This window comes from Lepisosteus platostomus, chromosome 13 (genome assembly GCF_059453375.1).
Source record: "Lepisosteus platostomus isolate fLepPlt1 chromosome 13, fLepPlt1.hap1, whole genome shotgun sequence".
In the NCBI taxonomy this organism is placed as follows: Eukaryota; Metazoa; Chordata; class Actinopteri; order Semionotiformes; family Lepisosteidae; genus Lepisosteus; species Lepisosteus platostomus.
The window spans coordinates 7,069,603-7,092,977 of NC_142623.1; the positions used below are offsets into that span (position 1 = coordinate 7,069,603).

General features: G+C 41.4%; 2 protein-coding genes across 20 annotated transcripts in view; one reads left to right on the plus strand and one right to left on the minus strand.

Annotated features, from left to right (window-relative positions):
- The window catches only part of LOC148649756 (regulator of G protein signaling 20-like), a 151,297-nt gene extending 131,762 nt beyond the window's left edge, over positions 1-19,535 (plus strand). For 4 of the 9 annotated variants that reach the window (XM_088602871.1, XM_088602873.1, XM_088602875.1 and 1 more), the window contains 6 exons: positions 1,957-2,064; positions 10,146-10,276; positions 14,561-14,731; positions 15,728-15,820; positions 16,933-17,167; positions 18,085-19,535. In XM_088602871.1, the coding sequence (XP_088458997.1) occupies positions 14,601-14,731; positions 15,728-15,820; positions 16,933-17,167; positions 18,085-18,279 (654 nt within the window). In that variant the 5' untranslated portion in view covers positions 1,957-2,064; positions 10,146-10,276; positions 14,561-14,600 and the 3' untranslated portion in view covers positions 18,280-19,535. Of the gene's footprint in view, positions 1-1,956; positions 2,065-5,293; positions 6,054-6,447; positions 6,620-10,145; positions 10,327-12,526; positions 12,693-13,339; positions 13,738-14,560; positions 14,732-15,727; positions 15,821-16,932; positions 17,168-18,084 lie in introns of those variants that run through there. The other 5 variants (XM_088602876.1, XM_088602879.1, XM_088602872.1 and 2 more) reach the window with 5 other exon arrangements.
- A 1,469-nt stretch (positions 19,536-21,004) lies between these two features.
- The window catches only part of tcea3 (transcription elongation factor A (SII), 3), a 77,806-nt gene continuing 75,435 nt past the window's right edge, over positions 21,005-23,375 (minus strand). For all 11 annotated transcript variants that reach the window (XM_088602863.1, XM_088602859.1, XM_088602867.1 and 8 more), the window contains one exon: positions 21,005-23,354. In XM_088602863.1, coding sequence (XP_088458989.1) covers positions 23,346-23,354 — 9 coding nt within the window. In that variant the 3' untranslated portion in view covers positions 21,005-23,345. The remainder of the gene's footprint in view (positions 23,355-23,375) is intronic.

The following is a 23,375-nucleotide window of genomic DNA, read 5'->3' on the forward strand; positions in this document are numbered from 1 at the left end:
GTGGAGCCTTCTTCAGGTGTGCGAGAGACAGGGCAGTAGGCAAAGGTAAAGTAGCAGGAGAACAAAGGTTGGGAGGGAGGAGGAGTGAGAGGCGGGAACAGGGGACAGACAGAGAGGCCAATCAAGAGGTGTGAAGTCAGAATGGGTGCAGAGAGGTGTGAAATGAAACTTCCGATACATTCTCCCTTCTCTTAACAACAGACTACTGTTCTTTTAAATTTTCTCCATTCATTGGAAGTTTCATTTCACACCTCTCTGCACCCATTCTGACTTCACACCTCTTGATTGGCCTCTCTGTCTGTCCCCTGCTCCCGCCTCTCACTCCTCCTCCCTCCCAACCTTTGTTCTCCTGCTACTTTACCTTTGCCTACTGCCCTGTCTCTCGCACACCTGAAGAAGGCTCCACGGCCGAAACGTTGTGTTCTCTTTCTTCTTTTTTTCAGCATGGAATAAACCTACTACTTGTTCCTTTGCAGCCTACGCATGCTGACGCAGCTCCCCACCTGAACTACTACCTATTAAGGGATTTAGCAGTCATGGCTAGATGGAGAATCGGCACCGCAGTTGCTAAAATAGATGGAATTTTACTCACGTGTTTGAAAGGCTTAAATACACAAATTAAATATGATAAGATGCTTTTTTTTGCCTTGCACTTACCTCTTATCGAATCATCCTCTTTAAAATAAGTTATTTATACAGGGAAAAAAATGATGTGCTAGTTGAAGTAGTATGGAATCTGTTGCTGAGATTTTTTTGTCCACGGTATTGACAAGCTGCAGACAGCCGAGATGAAAGCATCAGTATCAATAAATGACAAGCAGTGTGTCTGAAATGCAAATGTTGAACACCGGTTTCAAAGGCAAGAGACGGCAGAGAAGGAAGTAAAGGGGTTCAGTAGGAGAAGCTGAGGAAATGAGAAGTGGCACCAAGCTTGTGACAAAGTTAAAAAGGAATAAATCAACTTTTAGCCCCCTGCTTTAAGGCGTGAATTAAGCAAAAGAGGAATATTGAGAGAAACCTAAGGAAACACAGAAACTAAGAAAATGAATTGCTTTATAATGAATGAAAGAAAAGGAATCAAGGAAGAGATTGCTTATGAGGAACAAAGAGTAGTTTAGCTAGGAGGCACAACGTTGATAATGTCTGCACTGAGGAACGTTTTGAAATTTTCAACAGTACCTAGAGCAGTCATTATGCAGATCATGGGACTCATTAATTTATTATCATTTAGCAATTAATTTATCCTTCTTATTTTGATAAGAACAGTAAAATCAGGCCATACAGATAAAAGCAAAAACAAAAAGATTTCCTTGGTGGATTTTACACACTTCTTTTTACATTTTGTATAATTGCATTTTTGCATTCTTGTACTCTTGCATAACCAAACAGTCAAATACAGGCTCCACAGAATTCTGCAAGGATTTTAGTGTGGCAGGAATAATTCTTCTACTTCAGCATCAGAGTTCATTTCTTTCAGCTCTGTCATTATTTTGCTAGAGTGCCCTTTCCTCTGCAGCATCATTGTTCACTAATTTTGTTTTTGTTCCGTTGTTCCCAGGGTAACGAAATATACGGACACATAATCAAAAAACATATTTTGTCCTAAAGCTTCTCAACATTTTTCTTGAATGTTAATGATGGACCTAAACTGTCTAGCTCTGATCTTGGGGAGACGATGCTCTGTTTTCATTTCAGTTATTGCTTTCGATAGTCTAAAGAGAAGCTATTTCAATGCATCCTTTATCTAATGCTCACAGTGTAACACATAAGGTCTTGTAACGGGACTTCAGATTAACCTTCATTTGTACGTCAGTTTGTTTGTTTTTTATTTCATGGAAGAACTGCTCAAATCTACATCCGATGTGTGGATTGTTAATATTTTTTTTTGTTGTTCTTTGTTGACTTTTTCTGATCTTTAACTTTCATCTTTTTTTGTCTCTGTGATTCATCCTACAGGAACAGCATATGATCGCCATCTCTACACCTCCCCTGCAGGTTCTGCCATGGCCTGATGAAGATGCACAGGATTATGGGAAAGCCCTGTGCAGCATCTTTAAATTGGGGGTCAGTTGTACATTTTTCTCAATTCCGAAGGGAGCCATGTTTGTTTCTGGCAAGAAGTTACTGTGAAGTATTTCCACTGTCACTGAAACTGAACAAAACTGGACAACAATATTTCAGGAAAGTCATTACAGTGAAAACTAAACCACTCAAATTCATGTGGGACTCTTCATTATGCTCTCCAACTGCTGTGCAACTGCTGCAGTAATGTTATACTTTTAATAGCTCTAAAGTTGCAGTGAGTGTGTGCCCTCCTTCAGTTTAAAAGAGAACAATCCATTTTAAGTTACTTTCAGCTGTTTCAATTTTTTTCAAATGCTGCATTTGCCTACCTCAGCATTAACAAATATACTACAGCTATCATTCAATACAACACCAGGGAACAGCAGGGACAGCTGAATAAATCTGAAAAGCAGCAATTGGCAATAATGGGGTGGGAGAGGAAATACATGTTAAAAAATGCAGTTTTAAAAAACTAGAAATGAAACAATGCACCATTAATATCTTATCATTGAAAATGAATTCTGCTAGCTGACTTAATTGTTTGAACCCAGCAATAAGAACTTTCCTCATCGGGTCTCAGAAGCTAAGCAATATTGGGCCTTGTCACTAGTGGGTTGGAGACATGTAAGGGAAATCTTCTGTTAAATGGCCTTGGTGTTGTAGATCAATAGAAGGCACTTTTCTGTCAGAAACCAGTTGTATAATGTGAAGAAGGATGAGAACACAAAATGGGCCACGTTTCAGAATTGTATGTATTGAGTGCACACAATCAGGCAAGATCTCTATCTGTGTGCAAATAAGCTTCCACATTTACATTTCTCCTGGGCCCCTCTGTCTCAAAATGTGCTGTTTCAATACTGTGCATTTTGCTTGTTCTGTATGCTGCACCCCAAACTGGCGTCTTTTTACACTTTTGCTCAATAATCACTGATTTACTCTATCAGATGGTAAAATGTTTCTTGGCATCCTAAGTACAGGGCACTGCTGAGGAGCAAAGAATACAGGCATAAATGAGAAGCGGCTGGTGCTGATTGTAATTATGAAAGACTATAATGCTTCATGCATAATTTAAGAATATGCAGAAGAGAGGAGGTCATTCTGCCTGTAAATAAATGTCTAAGTCTTTTTCGAAGGTCGTCTCTTCAGGTTCAGAGCTCCTTGTTTGTCATCTAGCAGTTGGTTGCCCAGGTTTACATTATAAGCTTATTTAAGTCTTGCAGTGCCTTTGAGAAAATGCAAAGAACACCACTGGTATCGATTTGCTACAAGTCTCCTTTGCAGTTGGTACAGTGTTTGCTAATCCTTCTATTTTAGTTTCTCATACAAACTAGACTAGTTTGCTACCTATGCCACAATCTAGATCACTGCTATAAATTGGGAAGAGCAATGGTCCAAATACAGATCCTTGTGGTACTCTTCCGAGTTGGCACATTCACCCCTACATTCAAATCGACAATTTTTCTACCCATTAACCCTTTATCAAGGTAAATGAAAACACTTCTTTCAGTGCCTACCACCTGCAATGTGGCAATTGATCTTTACATGGAACTTTATCAAAAGTCTGGTGAAAAATCTAAATATACTGTATTCCCTGCATACCTCCTCTACAGATTTTTTGTGTCCATGGATATGGGAAGGTTTGCACTCACTGAGAAAGCTGAAGCCTTCTTCAGCACTCCACATTCCCTGCTATGTGGTGTGTTTATGAATCAGCTTTTCCATTTTTTCACCTTTCTGTTGCTGCTAGGGTTCCCGAGAACACCATTGATTTAGTCCTGCTCTCCAGATTTTTTCAAGGCCTTTGAATTTGTTTCATACGGGATGGAAAGAGCGTTGTTTGATGCCGATACCATCTGTCCTCAAAAAAAGGTTGTCTTCACTTGTTAGGTGTCGGTCTATCTTTTGGGCAGTTAGCCAAATAATCATTTTTCATATTACCTGATCACATAAAACAAAAGTAATGCATTTTAAAGCTACACGACTGATCAACAGATGCTACGTTTTTGAATAGATTGAGCCTGGCGACTAACAGGTTTTTCCATGACAAATGTACAAAGGTTTAGAAAAAACACCTGACCTTCAAACAGGAGATAACTGTAAATATTTTAAAAATATATTTAAACACTTATGTTAGAAATAGAAATCTCTTAGAAATGTATAACTGTTAACTGAGTGTACCTACAAAATTCAGGCCTGCTTGGCAGCAGAGCAAGCCTTCAACACTGGGAAATGCATGAAATACAGGGATTGAGCTAATAATAATTCTCCTTCCTCTTCACCCTTCAGTAACCTTTCCACCCAACAAAATTAGAAGTGAAGCACACAAAACTCTAATACACTCAGGAACCTGAGAAATGCTTACTCACTAACCACAGATTAAATTTCCTCACATACATTTCCCCGATATTGTAAATGATTAAAAAGATTTTTTAGTGCCGGTGAAATTTGTAAGGAAGATTATGCTACACCCTGTCATTCCTTTGACGTATAGCTCCAAAAGAGGGGGGGACATTTCATTTTTCACAGAGATTCGTTCACAGAACACAGTGAGGGATGGAGTGGCTGTCTGTTCTCTCAAAAGATAATGAAAAACTTTCCCGGTGTCTTGGTTTAGAAAGGTCCTGCCTTGTGGATGGCAGAGAGTGCTCTGGGTAGGAGGAAGTGTTCAGAAGTGTCTGTCCATTAAACCTGGATCTAAGGCACTGTAAAGATCAAAAAGAAAAGAGCAGCAGGCAGGTCTTCTAACTCTCCAGTAAATACTTCCACTTCAGAGACTCACATCAGACATGAAATAGCAAATTAAGTGTAAACTATCCCTGTCTGTGAAGAGCCAATCTATTGAATCTTTCTTCTGCGCAGTACATTCTGTTTGCTACAGTACTATTTTTCCTGTCTTGTGTTTTCAGCATAACTGCTCAAGACGTGTATGGCATGGGCATTATAATTATATAATAAGTATTCTATAGTTATTTATGAATGTTATTAATGTACAGGTTGCATAATTACATGGTAGTAAATTTGCAAGGTTTTCAGGAATCTAAAAATATGGCATTTCCCTTATTCATTGCAAAGTTTTTTTTTTTACTTGCTGGTTTGTTTATGATGTTTCATACTGTAGTTCATTGTAAAACAGATGTAAAAATGTAAAATTGCAAATGGCAGCAAAATATAAACCTGTTTACCTGTGCTTTAGGAGTTTTAAAAAAAATGTAGCTGCAAAGGGATAAATCACTGGTTAAGGACAGAATTAGACAAAGATAACACTTGTGAGAAAAAGCAAACTGAAGCAGATTTTTTACAGCAGATCAATGTGTTAGAACAATAGAATGCAAGCAAGGGCCCACATAATTTTTATCATTAGATTCTCCAGTGAATATGAACAGAAGTGATTGTTAGGCACAATAAAGTATGGTTTTCAACAGTGCTGCCTATGGAGGCTGCCAAGCAAGTCATCTGCTGTATTACTCTTGGCACAGTTGTGAATTTTTACATTTTTAGAGGCAACAGCAGGGTGGTATGTGGGTACACCTCGCAACACTGGGGCCCTGGGTTCAATTCTTGGGTGCTATCTGCATGGAGTTTGTATGTTCTCCCCATACTTGCGTGGGTCTCCTCCAGGATCTCCGGAGATATGCTGGTAGGTTAACTGGCTTCTGGGGAAAATTGGTGCGAGTCTGTGTGCCCTGCAATGGACTGATGTCCCATCCAGGATGTGTCTCGCCGCCTTGCCCTCCTTGCTTCCTGGCTGCTCCGTGCCCCGATACTGGATGAGCAGATCAGTAAACGGATGGATGAAAGCTGAGATGGAAGGAAGCTTCTCCTGCCTGGTTCAAGCACAGTGCTCAGATATCACCTCCTCTGGCACAGTGTCGACCTGCCTGCCACTTCCAGTGAAGGTGATTCACACTGTGTGCAAGAGGATAATATTGAGACCACAAGGAACGCACAGATGAAACAATTTGTGCAATTTCACAGGACAGGGCCCAATGGTAAAATAAACATGGAAATAATATAACACACAACAAATGCATATCGCTGCTTGGAAATGAATGAAGAGGCACACATTGTATTTTGTAATTACTGTTTGGATCAAGCAAAGAATCTCCAAAAGAACATGTAGCCTTATATAGGGCTTTTATCCAGAAGAAATAATCCAGTCTGCATTATTTTCCAGATCCTTAATGCAGAAACAGCAGATTTTAATCATGTTCCCTTGTAAGAGCAGAATGTATAATTTGTAAAATTATCTCGGCAGACTGATGCATTTGTTTACTTAAACTAGGGATGCCATAAAATGTGATAAGATTGAATTGAATGGATTATCTTTTCTGTGTTAACTCTCTTTTTGTAATCCTTTTTCTATTTGAACCACAATGAAAACAGATCATGAATACTTCTGTAGTCCAAAGGGGAGGCTGAGGCATAAGCAGAAAGCACGTAAGGTGCAAATACCGGATTAAAGCTGCAGGAAGAGAAGGAAAATAAATACATCCATCCATTCTCGCATTCGAGCTCTTGTGTGCGTTTGGGATCTGGAGACTGGAAAAACAGTACTGTGAGTTAAGATTAAAGTTAAAGCCATTCTATGTGCAGGCTTACCGGCAAGCAGTAAAAATATTTCCATCTTCATCAAATATGTAAGATCTCTGTCAGTGAGGCACCCACCTCCCACTTCAGATGGATCAGCTGCCTGTCTGTGGAGGAAGTTGGTGCTCTAAGCTTTGGGCCCGAGGCTGACTCTTGGAGCTGTTCCAGTAGGAGGGAGAAGGGGGTTTTGTGATGAATTTCTTAAGATGTAGAAAAGAGGAGATAAGAAAACAGGCCCATAAATGAGACCATCCATAAACCGTGTCATTTGAACCATTTAGGGCACTACCCGGCCATAGTCAGACAGAGTGCATCTTTTTGTCATCATGTGAGAAAGAGTTGCCGTAGTTTGCAAAATCTTAATGGATCAAGTGAGGCCTCAGAGAAGTGATTGATCACAAGTGGGTAGGCGAAGATCAGAAGTATGCTTTCTCTGTCTCTCAGGCAGGCAGTGGAACTTGTCTGCTTTGTGCAAGTAGCCTCCACTCTATAAGTTTAAAACATGAAGAGCTGTCTCCTGTTCAGTTCAGGCTTCATTCACTGCTGAGGACTTCAGTCCCAGGCTTTTAAAAGCTGAGACTCTGTGGAATCCTGGATGTGCAGAGATGCCCTTGTAAAAACAGAAAAAGGAAAGTGGAATGCTTTATCCTCCTCTGTGTTTCTGCTATCGCCAAAGCAGCAATCACTGCAAGGTGGGATGAGCAATATCGATAATGTGCAAGGTTAAGATGGGGGTAAACACCGTTTCATATTCACCCAATTTCCACTGCCATCCACGACAGTTAGAGGAAGCACAGTGATGTACCTTTGGTGATAACAAATAATTATTCTGAAAATAAAACGGGGAAGGCCATAAATTATATAAGAAACAGAATGATAACAGCCTTTCCAATTAAAGGCACTGGCTTGCCTGTGCTCAGCAGTAACCGTAGTGTCTCTGGTTAGAATAGTACATTTTGTTCCTGGTCATAGAGCCTTTGGAAAAGTGCAAATTAATGGCACAACATGAGTGGAATGACATAAGGGTACTAGTGACAGTTTATATAGGTTTGAAGGCATAGAAAAAAATGGTCATTTTTATGTAATTTGAGATCATAGGTTTTCTAAGTGTAATTATGATAGGACATTTCTAAACCATCATTTTACAGTATAATATCAGTTCACCTCTGCCAAACTCAATCGAAAACAATTATAGAAATGTGCTGAAAAACTGTCACTTGTGTGACCTGTACTGTTCCTCTGTGAGAACCACAAAGATGATTTCAGGGATACCTGCTATTATAATAATAATAATAATAATAATAATTGCTTACACTTATATAGCGCTTTTCTAGACACTCCACTCAAAGCGCTTTACAGGTAATGGGGACTCCCTTCCACCACCACCAATGTGCAGCATCCACCTGGATGATGCGACGGCAGCCATAGTGCGCCAGAACGCTCACCACACATCAGCTATCAGCGGGGAGGAGAGCAGAGTAATGTAGCCAATTCATAGAGGGGGATTATTAGGAGGCCATGATGGGGTAAAGGCCAGGGGGGAAATTTGGCCAGGACACCGGGGTTACACCCCTACTCTTTTCGAGAAGCGCCCTGGGATTTTTAATGACCACAGAGAGTCAGGACCTCGGTTTTACGTCTCATCCGAAGGACGGCGCCTGTTTACAGTATAGTGTCCCCGTCACTATACTGGGGCATTAGGACCCACATGGACCGCAGGGTGAGCGCCCCCTGCTGGCCCCACTAACACCTCTTCCAGCAGCAACCTTAGTTTTTCCCAGGAGGTCTCCCATCCAGGTACTGACCAGGCTCACACCTGCTTAGCTTCAGTGGGTTGCCAGTTGTGAGTTGCAGGGTGATATGGGTCCATTATGTCAATAAGATGACCCGTGCAATTAGTCGTAAAAATTGCAATACCAAATCAAATTTAAAATACCGTTAGGGGTCCAAATTGGTGGATCCAATTCATCTTCTCAAAGCTAGAGGTGTGCTGTTCAAAGATGACTGCTTCAGATATCTAATTGGCCTTCTGTGATCCATACGAGGCAGGTACACCGGCTGCACCCTGCTAGAACAGAGTGGATTTGAACCTCCCCAGGTTGTCCTTGACTTGCCTTGCAGCAGCCTGTATGGTTTCCGTGAGTAGGTGTAACACATACACATACTGCAGCAGACTCCCAGGAGTGCTCCATCCATCCCCTCTACGACCGTGACAAGGGCTTGGCTTTTTACTGCGCTCACTTTGGCGCCTGGCTGAGCTGTGTTGATGGAACCCTGGGAGGCTAGGATTAGGGATTAAGACAACAGCTTGAATCCAGGGTGATAACCCACATGCAAGCAGCAGTGTAACCTGCATCAGCCTTCCATCTAATTGTAACGCTTACGGCCGACAGGTACTGTGTAAGAGCCAGTTTACCAGAGCAGGTGACGTCACCGCCCTTCCCTGTGATAGCAGGACTACAGCTACTGGGCTGTAGAGAGATCTCTCTTTAGCTCACCGGGCTGGGTCCCTGTTGAGTGACGCGGGAGTCCCGGGTTCGAGCCCCGGGTGGTGGGGGGCCGACCTAATGCGGCAAGGGCGCCCGCCTGAACCCCCGTTGCATTACATAATGCCTTAGCTGAGCCGTTGGCACCGGGGAGCCCACTATATCAGAAACAGTGGCTGTTGTAGAGACTGAGTATACTGTATGTAACAGTATCTACTGTACATCTCTTCTCCGTCGGTACAGAGCTGTAGTAGTAAGCCCATCTGTTAATGAAGGAGTGTTTCTAAATTAAAAAAAACACCAAGACAATTTAAGATTTGTTTTCACCCTTCCTCTGCAGTAAATAAGATTCAATCAGAGTGCCAGAATTTGTTTTCTCAGTTAAATGTATACAATTGTGCACTCATTATCATTTTTTCTCAGATATAAAGTGCTTTGTTGTTTTAATGTTAATGTACACTTGGTGCAGATATTTGTTCTTATTTGAAAACCGTGTCTTTGTAAGAGTATATAAAGTAAAGAAAGTGCCTGGCACTGTGCTGATTTAATTAACCTATTTGTCACCCAGGCAGCAGAGATTTCCCTTCAATTGAGTGTTTTTTTAAGACTTCATGAAACATTAATGTAAGCAGTGGCCAACAATGGATTTAAAAAAAAATATTTTCTCTTTTATCTGCTTTCTGCGAGAAGAACAATGATCTACACTCCTTAAATCAGAAGCACTGTGGGTTTATACTGTACATTAAACATTTAAGCAGTCACTTGTTTAAATGAAAATTTGGAATTGCTCTTTATCTGTTCTTGGTTGACTTTTAATTAGACTAGCAACTTACAGATGAACTGCTGTCAGTGTTTTAAAAATATATTTCAATTTCCTTGCGTGCTCGATTAATTACAGGCATTTTAATGAGAAGAATTCAGAGCAGTGTAGTCATCCTTACAAGTTCGTTTGATTTGTTTTAATCCATCCATGGGAAATCCATTTTCTAACCTCTCTATCCATTGCAGGGTCATGAGTGAGCCAGTGCCTATCCCAGAAAGCCACGGGTGCAAGGAAGGACACACCTTTGATGGGATACCAGGCGGAGGACACGCACAGACACCAGACCCTCTCTTTCCAGAAACCAACCTGCATACCAGTATGTTTTAGACTGAGGAAACCAAAGCACCCAGAGGGAACCCACATGCTGTAGGTAGCACCCCAGGAATTGAAACTGGGGCCCCAGCACTTCTGAGCACTGTGCCACCACGATGAAAGTTTACTGTAATTACTGTATTCTTTCTACATCCAAAGCTACATAAGCACCATCATAAGCTGTCTGTTGACTTCTTAAAGATGTAATAGTGTAATAGAAACGGAATGGAAAGTTATGTAAAAAGCAGACACACACAAGTGGCTTTGGCCTCAATTTGAAGGAGATGTGCAGACCAAGGAAACTACAAAGAAATACGAATAAGAAAGAAGGTGTGTACTTGTAACCTTCTTTCCTTACCTTCCTGCAGAAGCAAATGAGGATTTCACCTCATGCTTCTTCAGCATTTACAAAACTGCATGGAATAGTGGAATTACATACATTTAGTAATTCTATAACATTATTTGAAGTACACCAAGTTAATGCACAGTATCAACATTTCAATTTTTGTTAACAGACCAATCATGATCAAAGGTTTCTCTTTTCTTAGCAACCTGTGTTGGGGGTCTTAGTCTGCCTAATGTATAGGGAGTAGGGATGACCGAATTCTCTGGGGGAGCCCATTACTGCTTGCTCTGAACGCCCAAAAAAGCTTAGAAGGGCAAAATTCTGAGTTTTGGATTTCTCTTTCATTAACTTGTTAGCAGCTGACATTTGCCCTCCCTCGTGATAGCTTTATTAAGCTGTTTGGTTTGTTATCTTGAGCCCAGAGTCGACATGGTGATTCCTCGCTATATTAGATAATATCTGAAATGTAATGTAATTTCCTTAAAAATCACAACAGCTCGGAGAAACACCCTGATGAATGTCCAGTTGCATAATTAAGACTACAGCATTCATTTTGTTAATATTCTTTCAAACTGCAAACTCAAGACAGAGGAGTCAATAACGGAACCTCACAGAAAGGGGAACAAAGTTATTACCGTACAGCAGACTAATTAATGGTAATATTAGGAGCAGTCTAGCTTTTTTACTGCCTCCATACAAAGATCTTCGCCTTCTCGTCAGATCAAGCCCAACACATTTCTAAATTTGCTTATGGTAAACAGTATACTGCACAGTATCACCAAATCATGGTACAAGTCAATACTCATAATGTTGATATCTCCAGTAATCCAGGCCATGCAGTTTACAGTTAGAAAATAGCTGCCTTCTAATAATATTATAGTGGAGCTGCTTAATGTGACTAACTGGGACCTATGTCATCCAAACCATTAGAATCTATGTACGTGGAAGGAAAGTCCTCTTATACTTGGAATCTCAAAATAATCGGCCTCACACACGGCAGATTACTGAAGAATGGAGACTCGTTCACTTGAAGAATTATTTTTATTTTTTGAAGAATGTACTCGGTTTAACTGGCGTATTGATTGTATTGCTACACCTGACACAGTAAAAATGTTACTGCGGTAGTGTTTGAAAGGCAAACCTGCTTTAAGAAGGGGAAGTGAAATTGAGCATTACAGAAAATAGACCGAAGCCTATGTAATAATGTAACTGCTAGTAAAATGTGATTATTCTTTGCATAATTTGGGGTATTTGTCATTTATTTACATTTACAAACGTATTTTAATATTGATGACTTTAACAGTACTTGTTCAAGAGAAGAGAGTTCACAAGGAATGTTTTCTTTTCGTACAAAGTGATTCAATGTTACCATCTAGTGACCACAAGTAGAATTACGTTTTAAGTGTAATTATGAGATTTCGTGAGCTTTCCGTCAGATGTTCTTAATAATTTAGTGGCTTTTGTGGAAGGCGTTGACACGCAGGCAGAAATAACTATTCTGTTACTGGAATCGGATCTACTTTAATTGCACTGGAGGTTTCATTTTGTTTTTTATGTATTTAAATAAGTTTTTTAGAAACCGATGCGTTATTTGACATTGGCACTTCTTCCATTCCACCAATTTGCAAAGGTCTTATACGGTACTAACACGTACTTCATCGTAGTGAGGAAAACATCTGGAAATTGCAACAGCAAAAAGTACTGCAGCCACAAATTGCTGGCATTTGCAGTTTTCCGTTGCTTGCATTTTCCATATAGCCTCTCGAAACATTAAATAATGTGTTCTTAAATGCAGAGCACTGATGCAAATGAAATGTTATGTAACTTGGTTCTTTTGTTAATAATTCCGTCAAGGTACAGGCAATTTATTTCAGAATAAATCAAGCGCTTGCTTCCGAAAAATCACATTGGCTCGGCGGTCGTCGTCAGAGCGCATGCGTGCTTTACCTTGACGCCAGTCATTCTTTCAAATAGAAGCACAAGGAGGTTTTTCTGTTTAAATCCAATAAACTATATCTTGTTTTTAAATGGCTTTAAATCCTGCAACACATCGCTGCGTTATGAGTTGATTATTGTAAGTATAGTCATTTTTTTTAAATTAATTATTCAGGGTCTACTGAATTTGACTCACTAGAGATTTCGAGTGGGATGCGCTATTTCACAAATGAGTGTACCGAATTCTGTAAGTAGGTATCAACGATATGTAATTTAATTTGTTGAATTCAGTCTATAATGAATACATTGTTTCATAATAACCTTTTTTTAAAATAACTAAAAGTCGCTTCCATCGGAAAGCAGCTGTCCTTCAAACCTAGCTAGTAACGAATGCTTATACAGATAGCATTTTTCGTTTCTTACTTGTCTTGTATTAACTTAATTATGGAATGTAGCAAACGAGAACATTGTTACTTATAAGGGTATCACATATAGAGCAGCTGTCAGTCCTTAGTAAGATGTGCCGTTAATTATTTTGAAGGTGCGGGTTAACAGGTAGCATAACTCCTTACTGTTCATCGGAAGCGCATTCATACTGATCAAATGCTGTTGCTGCACTATTGCATTACTTATTTTTCTTAATTGCAAAAATTATACCAATTTTACTGGATAAACAGCGTAAACCAAATCCTGAACAGCTGCTTGTCGCAGTGTCTTCCGTATCTTTTTTATACTGTGTGTATGTCCAGTAAACCATTGAGTCTGGCGCGCGTCTTTAAAGAACCACCTGACTCTTTAAGAATAATTCTTGAAAAGAGTAATCATAACCTGTTTTAGGATACAGATATGGTCATTAGTCGTAAGTATTAGTTTGTTATTTTACCGATATTCAACAGATTTCTAACTGACGATTGGTTGCATCTGATGGTTGTTCACATTATGTCTGTTACGCCTGCCATGTTTATAGATGTTAATAGCACCACTCCTACTAATAGAAATATCTTCCACCTTCATGGTTGCAGGTTTTCTCGATAGGTTTGAGTAACATTTCCCGTGTCCTGCGATGGACTGGTGGCCCATCCAGGGTGTACTCTGCCTTGTGCCCGTTGCTTGCTGGGATAGGCTCCATCCCCTCCCCCCCGTGACCCTGAGTTAGATCAAGCAGAATGGATGGGTGCATCTAGGTATAGACAATTAGTTTTTATTTATTTTATCCTTGTTCTATTTTATCCATCTCCCTTTATAAAGTGAGGTCTACAATCAGTACATGATAATAATGATTATAATAATTGCTTACACTTATATAGTGCTGTTCTGGACACTCCACTCAAAGCGCTTTACAGGTAATGGGGACTCCCCTCCAACACCACCAATGTGCAGCTTCCACCTAGGTGATGTGACGGCAGCCATAGTGCGCCAGAGCGCTCACCACACCAGCTCTCAGTGGGGAGGAGAGCAGAGTGATGAAGCCAATTCATAGATGGGGATTATTAGGAGGCCTGGTTGGTAAGGGCCAATGGGAAATTTGGCCAGGACGCCGGGGTTTCACTCCTACTCTTTTCGAGAAACGCCCTGGGATTTTTAATGACCACAGAGAGTCAGGACCTCGGTTTTACGTTTCATCCGAAGGACAGCGCCTGTTTACAGTATAGTGTCCCCGTCACCATACTGGGGCATTAGGACCCACATGGACCACAGGGTGAGTCCATGTGGCCCCACTAACACCTGCTGGCCAACCCTAACACCTCTTCCAGCAGCAACCTTAGTTTTTCCCAGGAGGTCTCCCATCCAGGTACTGACGAGGCTCACATCTGCTGAGCTTCAGTGGGTTGCCAGTTGTGAGTTGCAGAGTGATATGGCTGCTGGCGTGATACCACTAATATAATCCTGGGTATTTCGTTTCTGGACATCTACGAAGGCTTCACTAATGTATGGAAAGATATTATGGGGATCCGCCCCAGAATTTGTAAGGTTCTGGTGTACCCAGGAGTGTTGTGTGTGTTTCAGATGTCCAGGGCCAGAAGACACCTAGCCGCTCAGAGCTGCCATGAGGCGCCGGCTTTCTCACAAGGACTCCCGGGCCCTGCCCTCTTGTGACAGCAGCCCGGATTCCTCCCCCTGTGGCCGAGGAGCTCACCCCTGCTGCTTCTGCTGGTGCTGCTGCTGCAGCTGTTCCTGGTGAGACGCCGGAGCTCTGGGCTTTCTGTCACACGAGGGTGGTGGGGTAATAACAGGTCTTGCGCTGGCCAACCCAGGCGGAGCAGACCATGCCACGTGACCCTGTAAGATAAGCCAGGTTCCCAAGCCATTCCAGACCCTCCTTGAGTCAAACTGAGTGTCGACTGAGCCTCCGTTGGGAAGAGCTCATCTAGGCAAATGGCTGAAACGATAAAGTTGAGTTCATCCACCTAAACCACTGTAGATTCCATGGTGTGATCTCTAATGTCCTCTTTTACAGCACAGCTGGGTAATTATGACACCAGGATACTCCCTCAGTTGTTCTGTTCCCCCTCATAACGTTGAAGAGAATTCTAAAGCTTTGGCCTGCCTCTAGAATTGTACATTTTAATGCATGATCCATTCACGATACTCGACTGAAAGCATAGTATTCCACCTATAAGCAATGGTGCTTGGGTGCAATGGTAAAAAACAATGGTGCTGGGGTAAATGAACACTGGGAAAAGGGTATTTATACCTGGAAGTGGCAGAAGGTTGACTCTGCAATCTCAGACTTCATTGTAAATAGAACATCTTTGATCATATGGAAGGAAATGGGTCTAGTTACAGATAATTACAATGTTTGCGACAGGTTTCCTTGAAGCTTTTTTCTCCTAATGTGATCTTGCAGGCTCTTACCATCCATTTCAACCTCTTTGCAGTGAAATGGCCAAACATCAGGCTGGTTCTTATTATTACATATAATAATGTCCTCAAGTGGCTGATGTAAGGTCCAGTTTTTGAATCTGTTACCTTCACTGCACTTGACCTTTGCTTTAATCCTGCTTTCTTCCTTTCCCCTAATTAGGCACTAAATAGCCAAGCTGTTTGAAGAATGAATATTACATAGAGTTTCCATTTACTAAGTGGAAACTGCGCTCTAGTACACAGGCTGTCAGTGGACCCCAGTGATCGTCTGTGAAGGCCTGATATACAATCAGTTTCTCTGTCTGACAGCCTGACGGTGAGAAACAAAGACAAGGACATGTGCAGCAGCAGGAGAGCTTCCAATGTGTCAACGCTGGGGAGCCTGCAGAAGACCGAAGAGAGGTGCAGACCCACCCACAGTTAAAGTGCTGTGTCATTAACATGTGAAGCTGTAACAGGGCAGCTCTGTTTCTACAAGAACATGAGATGTCTTAAGAAAAGTGTCTTCCTTGGTGCTTAAGAGATACCAGTGTTAAACTCCATATCTTTTCCTTTGTTTTCCAATGGAGCTGTTTGCTTAGTTATTGCTGCATTCTTTTTGACAGTGTCAAGCGGTTTTACAGAATCACACTGCATATTAGAGTGCAGATATTGCTAAGCTCGTTGGCACCTTTTTGAACAGACAGGCATTGGTGAGGAGGGGTTAGAAACACCCCACATATGAAGATGAGATTTGGGTTTCTAAATAGCGACATGTTCAAAGTTAGATTCTTTCCTTTTTAAAGATCAGTTCTAATGGTCCTTGACTGGGTGCACACTTGTCAGGGGTTATCTTTTTAGAGGGAAAAATATAAATTCTAGGCTTCTGTTGCAGCTCTTTGCATGTGGACCCTTTATGTTTATTTGAGTCTTGTTATTCACTATCTTGGAGACAGATAGCACAGAGTCCTGTTATATAACTTTCTGTTTTCCACATTGATAAAAAAGAGCCTTTTCAGAGCCTTTACGGATGTACCCATCCAACAGGTGCAACTGCTCAGACATTGGTGACTTTCAGAATAATCGCAGCGTCATTAGTTTTTTTGTTTCTTCGTTCTGAGGAAAAGTCAGTGTCAATAGCCTTGTAAAGAATAGTTTCTAGAAGTCATATTTGTAGCCTAACTTAGACTAGGTGGGTATCTGCATCAGCATGCGTAGGCTGCAAAGGAACAAGTAATAGGTTTATTCCATGCTGAAAAAAAGAAGAAAGAGGACGCAACGTTTCGGCCGTGGAGCCTTCTTCAGGTGTCACACCTTCTTCTTTTTTTCAGCATGGAATAAACCTATTACTTGTTCCTACTTAGACTAGTTTAATGTTAGAGATCACTAGGACCCCATCCATGTCAAGGGAGAATGCTATCCAAGGCACCCACAGGGTTCGACTATAAATTGAACCAGACTTTGCCAGATGTTTCCAGCTTGCAGAACCGGAAGAAGCCTGTTCCTCTGCTGTGAGTCCGCGTGTTTGTTCTCAGCGGAAGAGTGAGCCTGACGGAGGTGTCCTCCTGGGCCGTGTCCTTCAACACCCTCCTGGAGAGCCCCGCTGGCCGCGCCGTCTTCATGGAGTTCCTCCGCTCGGAGCACAGCGACGAGAACATGCTGTTCTGGCAGGCCTGCGAGGAGCTCAAGACGGTGACCCACAAGGCCACCATCGCCGAGAGGGTCAAGCAGATCTACCTGGACTACATCTCCATCCTGTCTCCCAAAGAGGTGAGCCAGAGCGGATGGTGGCGCCGGAGCTGACCAACTGCTCCACACCACGCTCTGACGCGTATCCTGGGATACTCAACACCCTGTCACTTCAGCAGCGCTTCCGAAAAGGACGTGATTTAACGTTACGGGCCACGTTTGAAAGAATGTTAACTGCTACGCTGGTACTGAAGCTTCAATGCTTGCTTGCTTTCAGTAGGATTTGCCTTAGATTTGACGATTTCGTTTTTGCTCGTGAAAAAAGAAAATGGCGGCTCCGTACTTTATTTACTTCACTGCTGTCTTGCAAGGGGGTTGTGATTTGTATCAACTAGAGTTTGGGTAATGACTTTTGGAGGAACAAGTAAAGGTTTATTCCATGCTGAAAAGAGAAGAAAAGAAGCACAACATTTCGGCTGTGGATCCTTCTTCGGGTGTGAAAAAGAAGGCCCCACAGCTGAAATGTTGTGTTTCTTTTCTTTTCAGCATGCAATAAACCTTTACTTGTTCCTTTGCAGCCTACACATGCTGAAGCAGCTACCTACAGTACTTTAATGATTTTTAAATGCAGCTTTCAACTATCAAGACCCTTCTGTTGAAAACAGTTATTGCAATATTATCATAATTTAAACTGCAGAAATATATAACTTATGATTTTTTCATTAAGACCTCTTTTATAAACTTGAGTTTTCAATGTGGGTATAGCCTGCCGTTCTGTGATTATGGTTTATGAACCAAAATGAGAGATTTTGGGTAGTATATTTTTAATTAAATATGTCAGACGGTAAGAAAACTCCCATTTTCTATTCAAAAGGCCTGAATTCCTACTGGAAGAGGCAGGGTTACCCACACATGGTCCATAGTAACTGAAATAGCCTCTCTGTGATATCTCTTCCACACTCCCATATGTTTCTTGTGATTGTCGTGTATTGTTACAGGTCAGCATTGATGCCACTGTCCGCGAGACCATCAACAGGAACATGTCGGCACCCACAGCCTATGTTTTCAACGATGCCCAAGCACAGATCTATGCACTGATGCACAGAGACTCTTACCCCAGGTTCCTAAACTCTCCCCTCTACCAGTCTCTCCTCCGGAGCCTGGGACCTGCTCACTCTGCGGCTGAGTGCTAGGAGGCAGCAGATGACACCCTCCACCTTCCACAGTTCCTCCTCAGCTGCTGGGATTCCACTCCTATATGGCGCTGATGATCTCTGGTGCTCAGATTTTGTGACACACAGTTTGTCATGAATTACACCTCAGAATTTTCTCTGCTCGAGCTGTACTTGAGTTTTTTTTTTTCCAGTGGGGGTCCTCTGGGTTTACTGGGGGCAAGAAATACTGACAGTGTTGTACCAGTAAGTTGTGTACCCACAGAAAACAGGAGGGCAAAGATACGATGTCCAAAATTCTGGTCCAAATCGTAAAGCTATCACAATGCCTTACACAGATGGAAAGATGTGTCTGTTGAAAGGACGTGTAGTGTTGTATTGAAAGCTTTAGGTTTGGATAAAGAGGCTGTACTGAATTAATCTTTTAAACATGGCTTTGCACCATAGGCTGATTTACTTATACAGTGCCAGGTTGGTGTGGTGGCACATTTGGGTTAATGATATAGGGACTGCAACAAAAGATGGATATTCTGATACTCTTTTTCTAACAAAATTCATCGGAAGATGCTAAGACTTTCATTTACTATTGTGTGTCGAAAAGACCTGATGCCTTATGTTTGCATTGCTGGGTGGTCCTTAGTGATCATGCGTCTTTCATGCATAGATTTGACTTATATTGATTGACATGGCGTTGTTTACATAAGGTTACTGTGTCAAAAGAGAGACTGTAAAATGAGACAGATTTGTCATTTCTTTTAGTTACCAATGACACTTTTCTGGAACCCTCTTCACCTCTACTGTGTCCACTGTGTCCACTACTGTGTCTGTGCCCTGAGAGTAATGCTGTCGCTTGGTATCTGCATTGGCCTTTCATTCAAGCTTGTGTGCGCTTCTCTTTCTTTCCGAAGGAACAACTAAACTCCTCTTTGAAAAGAAACTCCATCTCCGGCAGGACTGAATTTCAGTGTACAGTCACTTTAGCACTCTTCAGGCAGAGCACTGATTTTTGAGAGGAAAAAAGTTAATGCGCTTGATTTGATCATTCTTTCTGTGGAATTGGGGGGGATTGTGAACATTACCAAGGGAAAAATCGTTTCCTTGTTTCCTTTTGTTTTAAAGACGTCCTCGTTGAGGAGGAGCTTGGCATATTTCCTGAAAGGAGTGAGCCGTGAAATCCAAGGTACTGCCACACATTAATTCCTATGAAAACAGAAAGGCTTTGAATGGCTTGTTTGGTGACAGTCTTTGTCACAGTGAAATAAAATCTTTCAAACCTCCTTCTTCTGCCGGCACTTTTCTGCTGTGATTTCCAGCTCACGTTCTACATTTTATTTCTGCTCCCACTGAATAGATTTCCTCAATTCGTTGAAATCTGAATAGATTAAATATTTTATTTTACTGGGCATCCTTGTATGATGTGCACCATCTCAAAGCAATTACAATAACCCAACACGTTTTGTTCTTTAGGTCTTTCTTGATTTGGCAGCCGATGTTTGTTCTGCAGATTGACATAGCTGGGACCCAAGATGGTTTAGGATCCTCCAAAATACGCTTAAATGGCCGTTTGAGGAGAAACCTTTAAAATTCTCACTCAGCGGTCAATCCTTTGTCAAATCATTACACTCTGACAGATTCCGAAAAGAATGATGTATCATGGAGGCTTCCTGGAATGCCTTCTAGAGAAATGACACAGAGGACAAAATACAGAATAAATTTATTCTTTCACTAGGTAAGAGACCTTCTTTCAAACAGCACAGTCTCCAATACAGAAGCTCTTCACATGGCACAGCTCACTAATGGCATAGAAAGACACTGGATTATTCACAGGTAGGAAATACTTCTAAGGATAAAAGTAACTTCTGATAAAGCAACACCAAAAAAATTCTGTTCACTTAAAAGGCTCTTTTTCTGTGGCTTTGCTTGGTATTTTTTTGATCGTCCCTTTTGAGCCTTTATACTGTAGAATTAGTATTTAATTGTGTTGTGGAGTGTATGGTATAATTGCCACAATATATTATCTCAGCTATGCAGCCCTGTATCAATCACCAGGCTGCCTCCGGGTCTGTTCGAGTATGATAAGAATTGACTTTGTAACAACAACAGTAATTGATTTGCTCCTAAGAAGCTGTCAAGAGATGGAATGATCGATTTAAAAGAACAGGAGGAAAACCACCTGAGACAGAAACAGACCACCCTGTCATGTACTATGAGGCTGTACTGTATAAAACATGTTAGAAGATGTAGCAGTTTGTTCTCGGGGACAGACCCAATTTGTGTATTGGGTTTAACAAAGCTTAATCTGTGCAAGGCTGTCTCCTGTTGCTCTGGTAAAGGATTGCCCACAGGTTAAAGTTCATCTTCCCTCTCCCATCTCTTCTAGACAACTACTTTAAAAGACTAGATGGTACTCTGTACTACATGTTAAGAATTAAATATTCTTTTGCTTTTGAAAAGATATTTTTGGAATCATTTTCAGTTAAGATTTGTTTTAATTTAGGGACAGGATACAGTAGTTCTCTTTGCAGGTCTGGTAAGTGGTGCCTATTGTACATCTATAACGTCATTGCCCTAGAAACCCGAATCATCAGACCAGCCTACAATATTTTCTACACATTTTCTCGCCCCACTGTGTTAGCTGTGTGTTTTTCACTCTTCCTCCAAATTCTCAGCCTCCATTCATACCAGTGGCTTTGGGAAAAGCAAAAATAAGACAGGGACTCTGTATAGAGATTCTGTGCTCATCCTGTGTTGAGTTTGTGGTACAGAGACTCTTTTTAATGCTGTTTATTTTATTATATACAATTGTGTGTTAAAAAAAATACAACAGCACACATAGCATACATTAGAAACACCTTAACATTGAACTGGACAACAAGCATGGCCTTCTCTGCAAGATATAACTACACTCAGGGAGAGCAGCAGTGATGAAATATTTCATATTTGTATTTTTCTTATTATATGAAAAATTTAGATGACTCATACAGGTGATATTAACAATCAGAGTAGTTCATGATGGAATTCAGACCTTGAACGATTACGGAGATTGATTTTACTAACAGCATGCATTAAAGCAATAGGCTTAGCAACAGGCATACTGAAGAAGGCCGATAACAGTGCCCTCATAGATCCTGGAAACTGGAAATCTTTTCTAAAACATTTCAGCCACCATTGTATCGTGTAGCTGCAACTAGTAGCTTTGACCCTGGACGTCTGAAACCGTTTTCAATGATAAACTGATTTATTTAAATTTTTTAGCGTTTTAAGTGGCTTCAAAAGACCATTTGCTTCATGAAGCACACAGTAATAGCAAGTGGGATGCAGCAGGGGTCACGTGACCCCCCCCTCTAGGGCAGCGCGGCGCAGGGGGTCACATGACCAGTGGCAGCAGCCTACACACACTTGCACCGCAGGGGTAGCAGCACGGTTTTTTTTTTAGTCTCCATTCCCCAAAGCAAAGGAAAGACAGGGACCCGACAGTCACCCTGTATTAAGTTTGTGATACAGATCCTGTTTTTTAATGCTGCTTTGGCATTACTTTATTATACACAATATTGTCTTAAGAACACAACAGCACATGTAGGATGCACTGGAAACACTTTCACATAGACGAAGGGCAAGAGCATGGTGGTGTCTGCAGAATCTAAATGCACTCAGGGAGTGCAGCAGAGTGATGACAGTTTTCACGTATGTATTTTTCTTCTATTTAGGAGATTAAAAATTTCAATGACTCATCATACAGTTGATATTCAGTAATTCACAATGGAATTCTGACCTTGAACGATTACGGAGATCGACTTTTTTCCTAATAACAGCATGCATTAAAGCAACAGGTTCAGCAGCAGGCATACTGAGTGAGGCTTAGAACACTGCTTTCACACGTGCTGAAAGCTGGAAATGAAACGTGTTTTTCACATTCCAGCCACCTGCAGAAGTGGCTGCAGTGGTGCCGTGACTTCTGGGATGCGTGGCAGCAGGGGTCACACAATTTCCTATTTTGTAAATAGGTATTTGTAAATTTGCATGTAAAGCTTTCTCCTGAAGGATACCTGATGCCTCTCTGGCATGTCTCTGTTTCCTATGGCTCACACCTGGACTGTAGCCATAAAAAAACAAGAGTACCAGCCTGCCCTGTTGCATTTTCAGCTCTGGACAGCAAGCCTGTACTATAATAGTTCATTTTAACAGTTCAACACCCCGATTTTCTTTTTTACAGAAACAAACTTCATCTCTTATTTCACTGGTGGTATTCTCCTCTGGCATGCCCCTTGACCCTATCCTGAAAACAGCCTGAGGGATAAAATTGCTTTGGCTCTCTGGTCTCTAGAAACAGCTCCGTTGCCAGTTAAGGGATGTGGGCCAATACTAACAATGACAAGAGCTCATTAATAAGCATGAACATTTCTGCTTCAGTGCCAGCCACTCCCGCAGCACTTTGGCTTACAAACAGAACATGGCAGAAGGGGGAACCTTTACTCTGCCATTAGTGACAGTCAGCTGCTCCATTTGCAAGCACCCATCGCCAGCTGACTCACATCGTGAGGGGGGCAGATACTGAACAGGCTCTATGTTCTGTTCGATGGCAACCCAGGTTGGGCTGAGGTCAGTGTCCTGTGGGTGCTAAGTGGAGCTCTTGAGCTCCTAAAATGATCTTGTTTTTCTCATGGGGGCAACTCCAAAACACTGTTGGACAAGGGAAATCCCAAAGAAGTAGAATGTAAAAGGCTTTAAAATGGCTGTAGTAATCCTTACAGTGGGAAAATAGCATTAACGGCTTTAGATATGTGATGCAACACAGGAAAATTATGACTATTCTTCTAAGCCCCCAGAGCCTATTCAGTAATTTTGAGAAATTACTGTGCCCTGGAGCTTTTTACAGAACATTACTCCCTGAAATTAGCTACAGATTTCAGACCCTTTCAAATTACATGCAAAAAAATCTTTTAAAAAAATCAAATATAAATTAAAAGTACTATACAGCAGTCTAGCCATGTTAATCACTGATTGATGTTCTTTGATATGTACAAAGTGGAAATGATCTGTTGAAATCCTTGGGATTTTGCAGTCTCTGTCAGCCGTGAGGTTTCTGTTCAGCAGAACTGCAAGACAGAAAAAAAAAT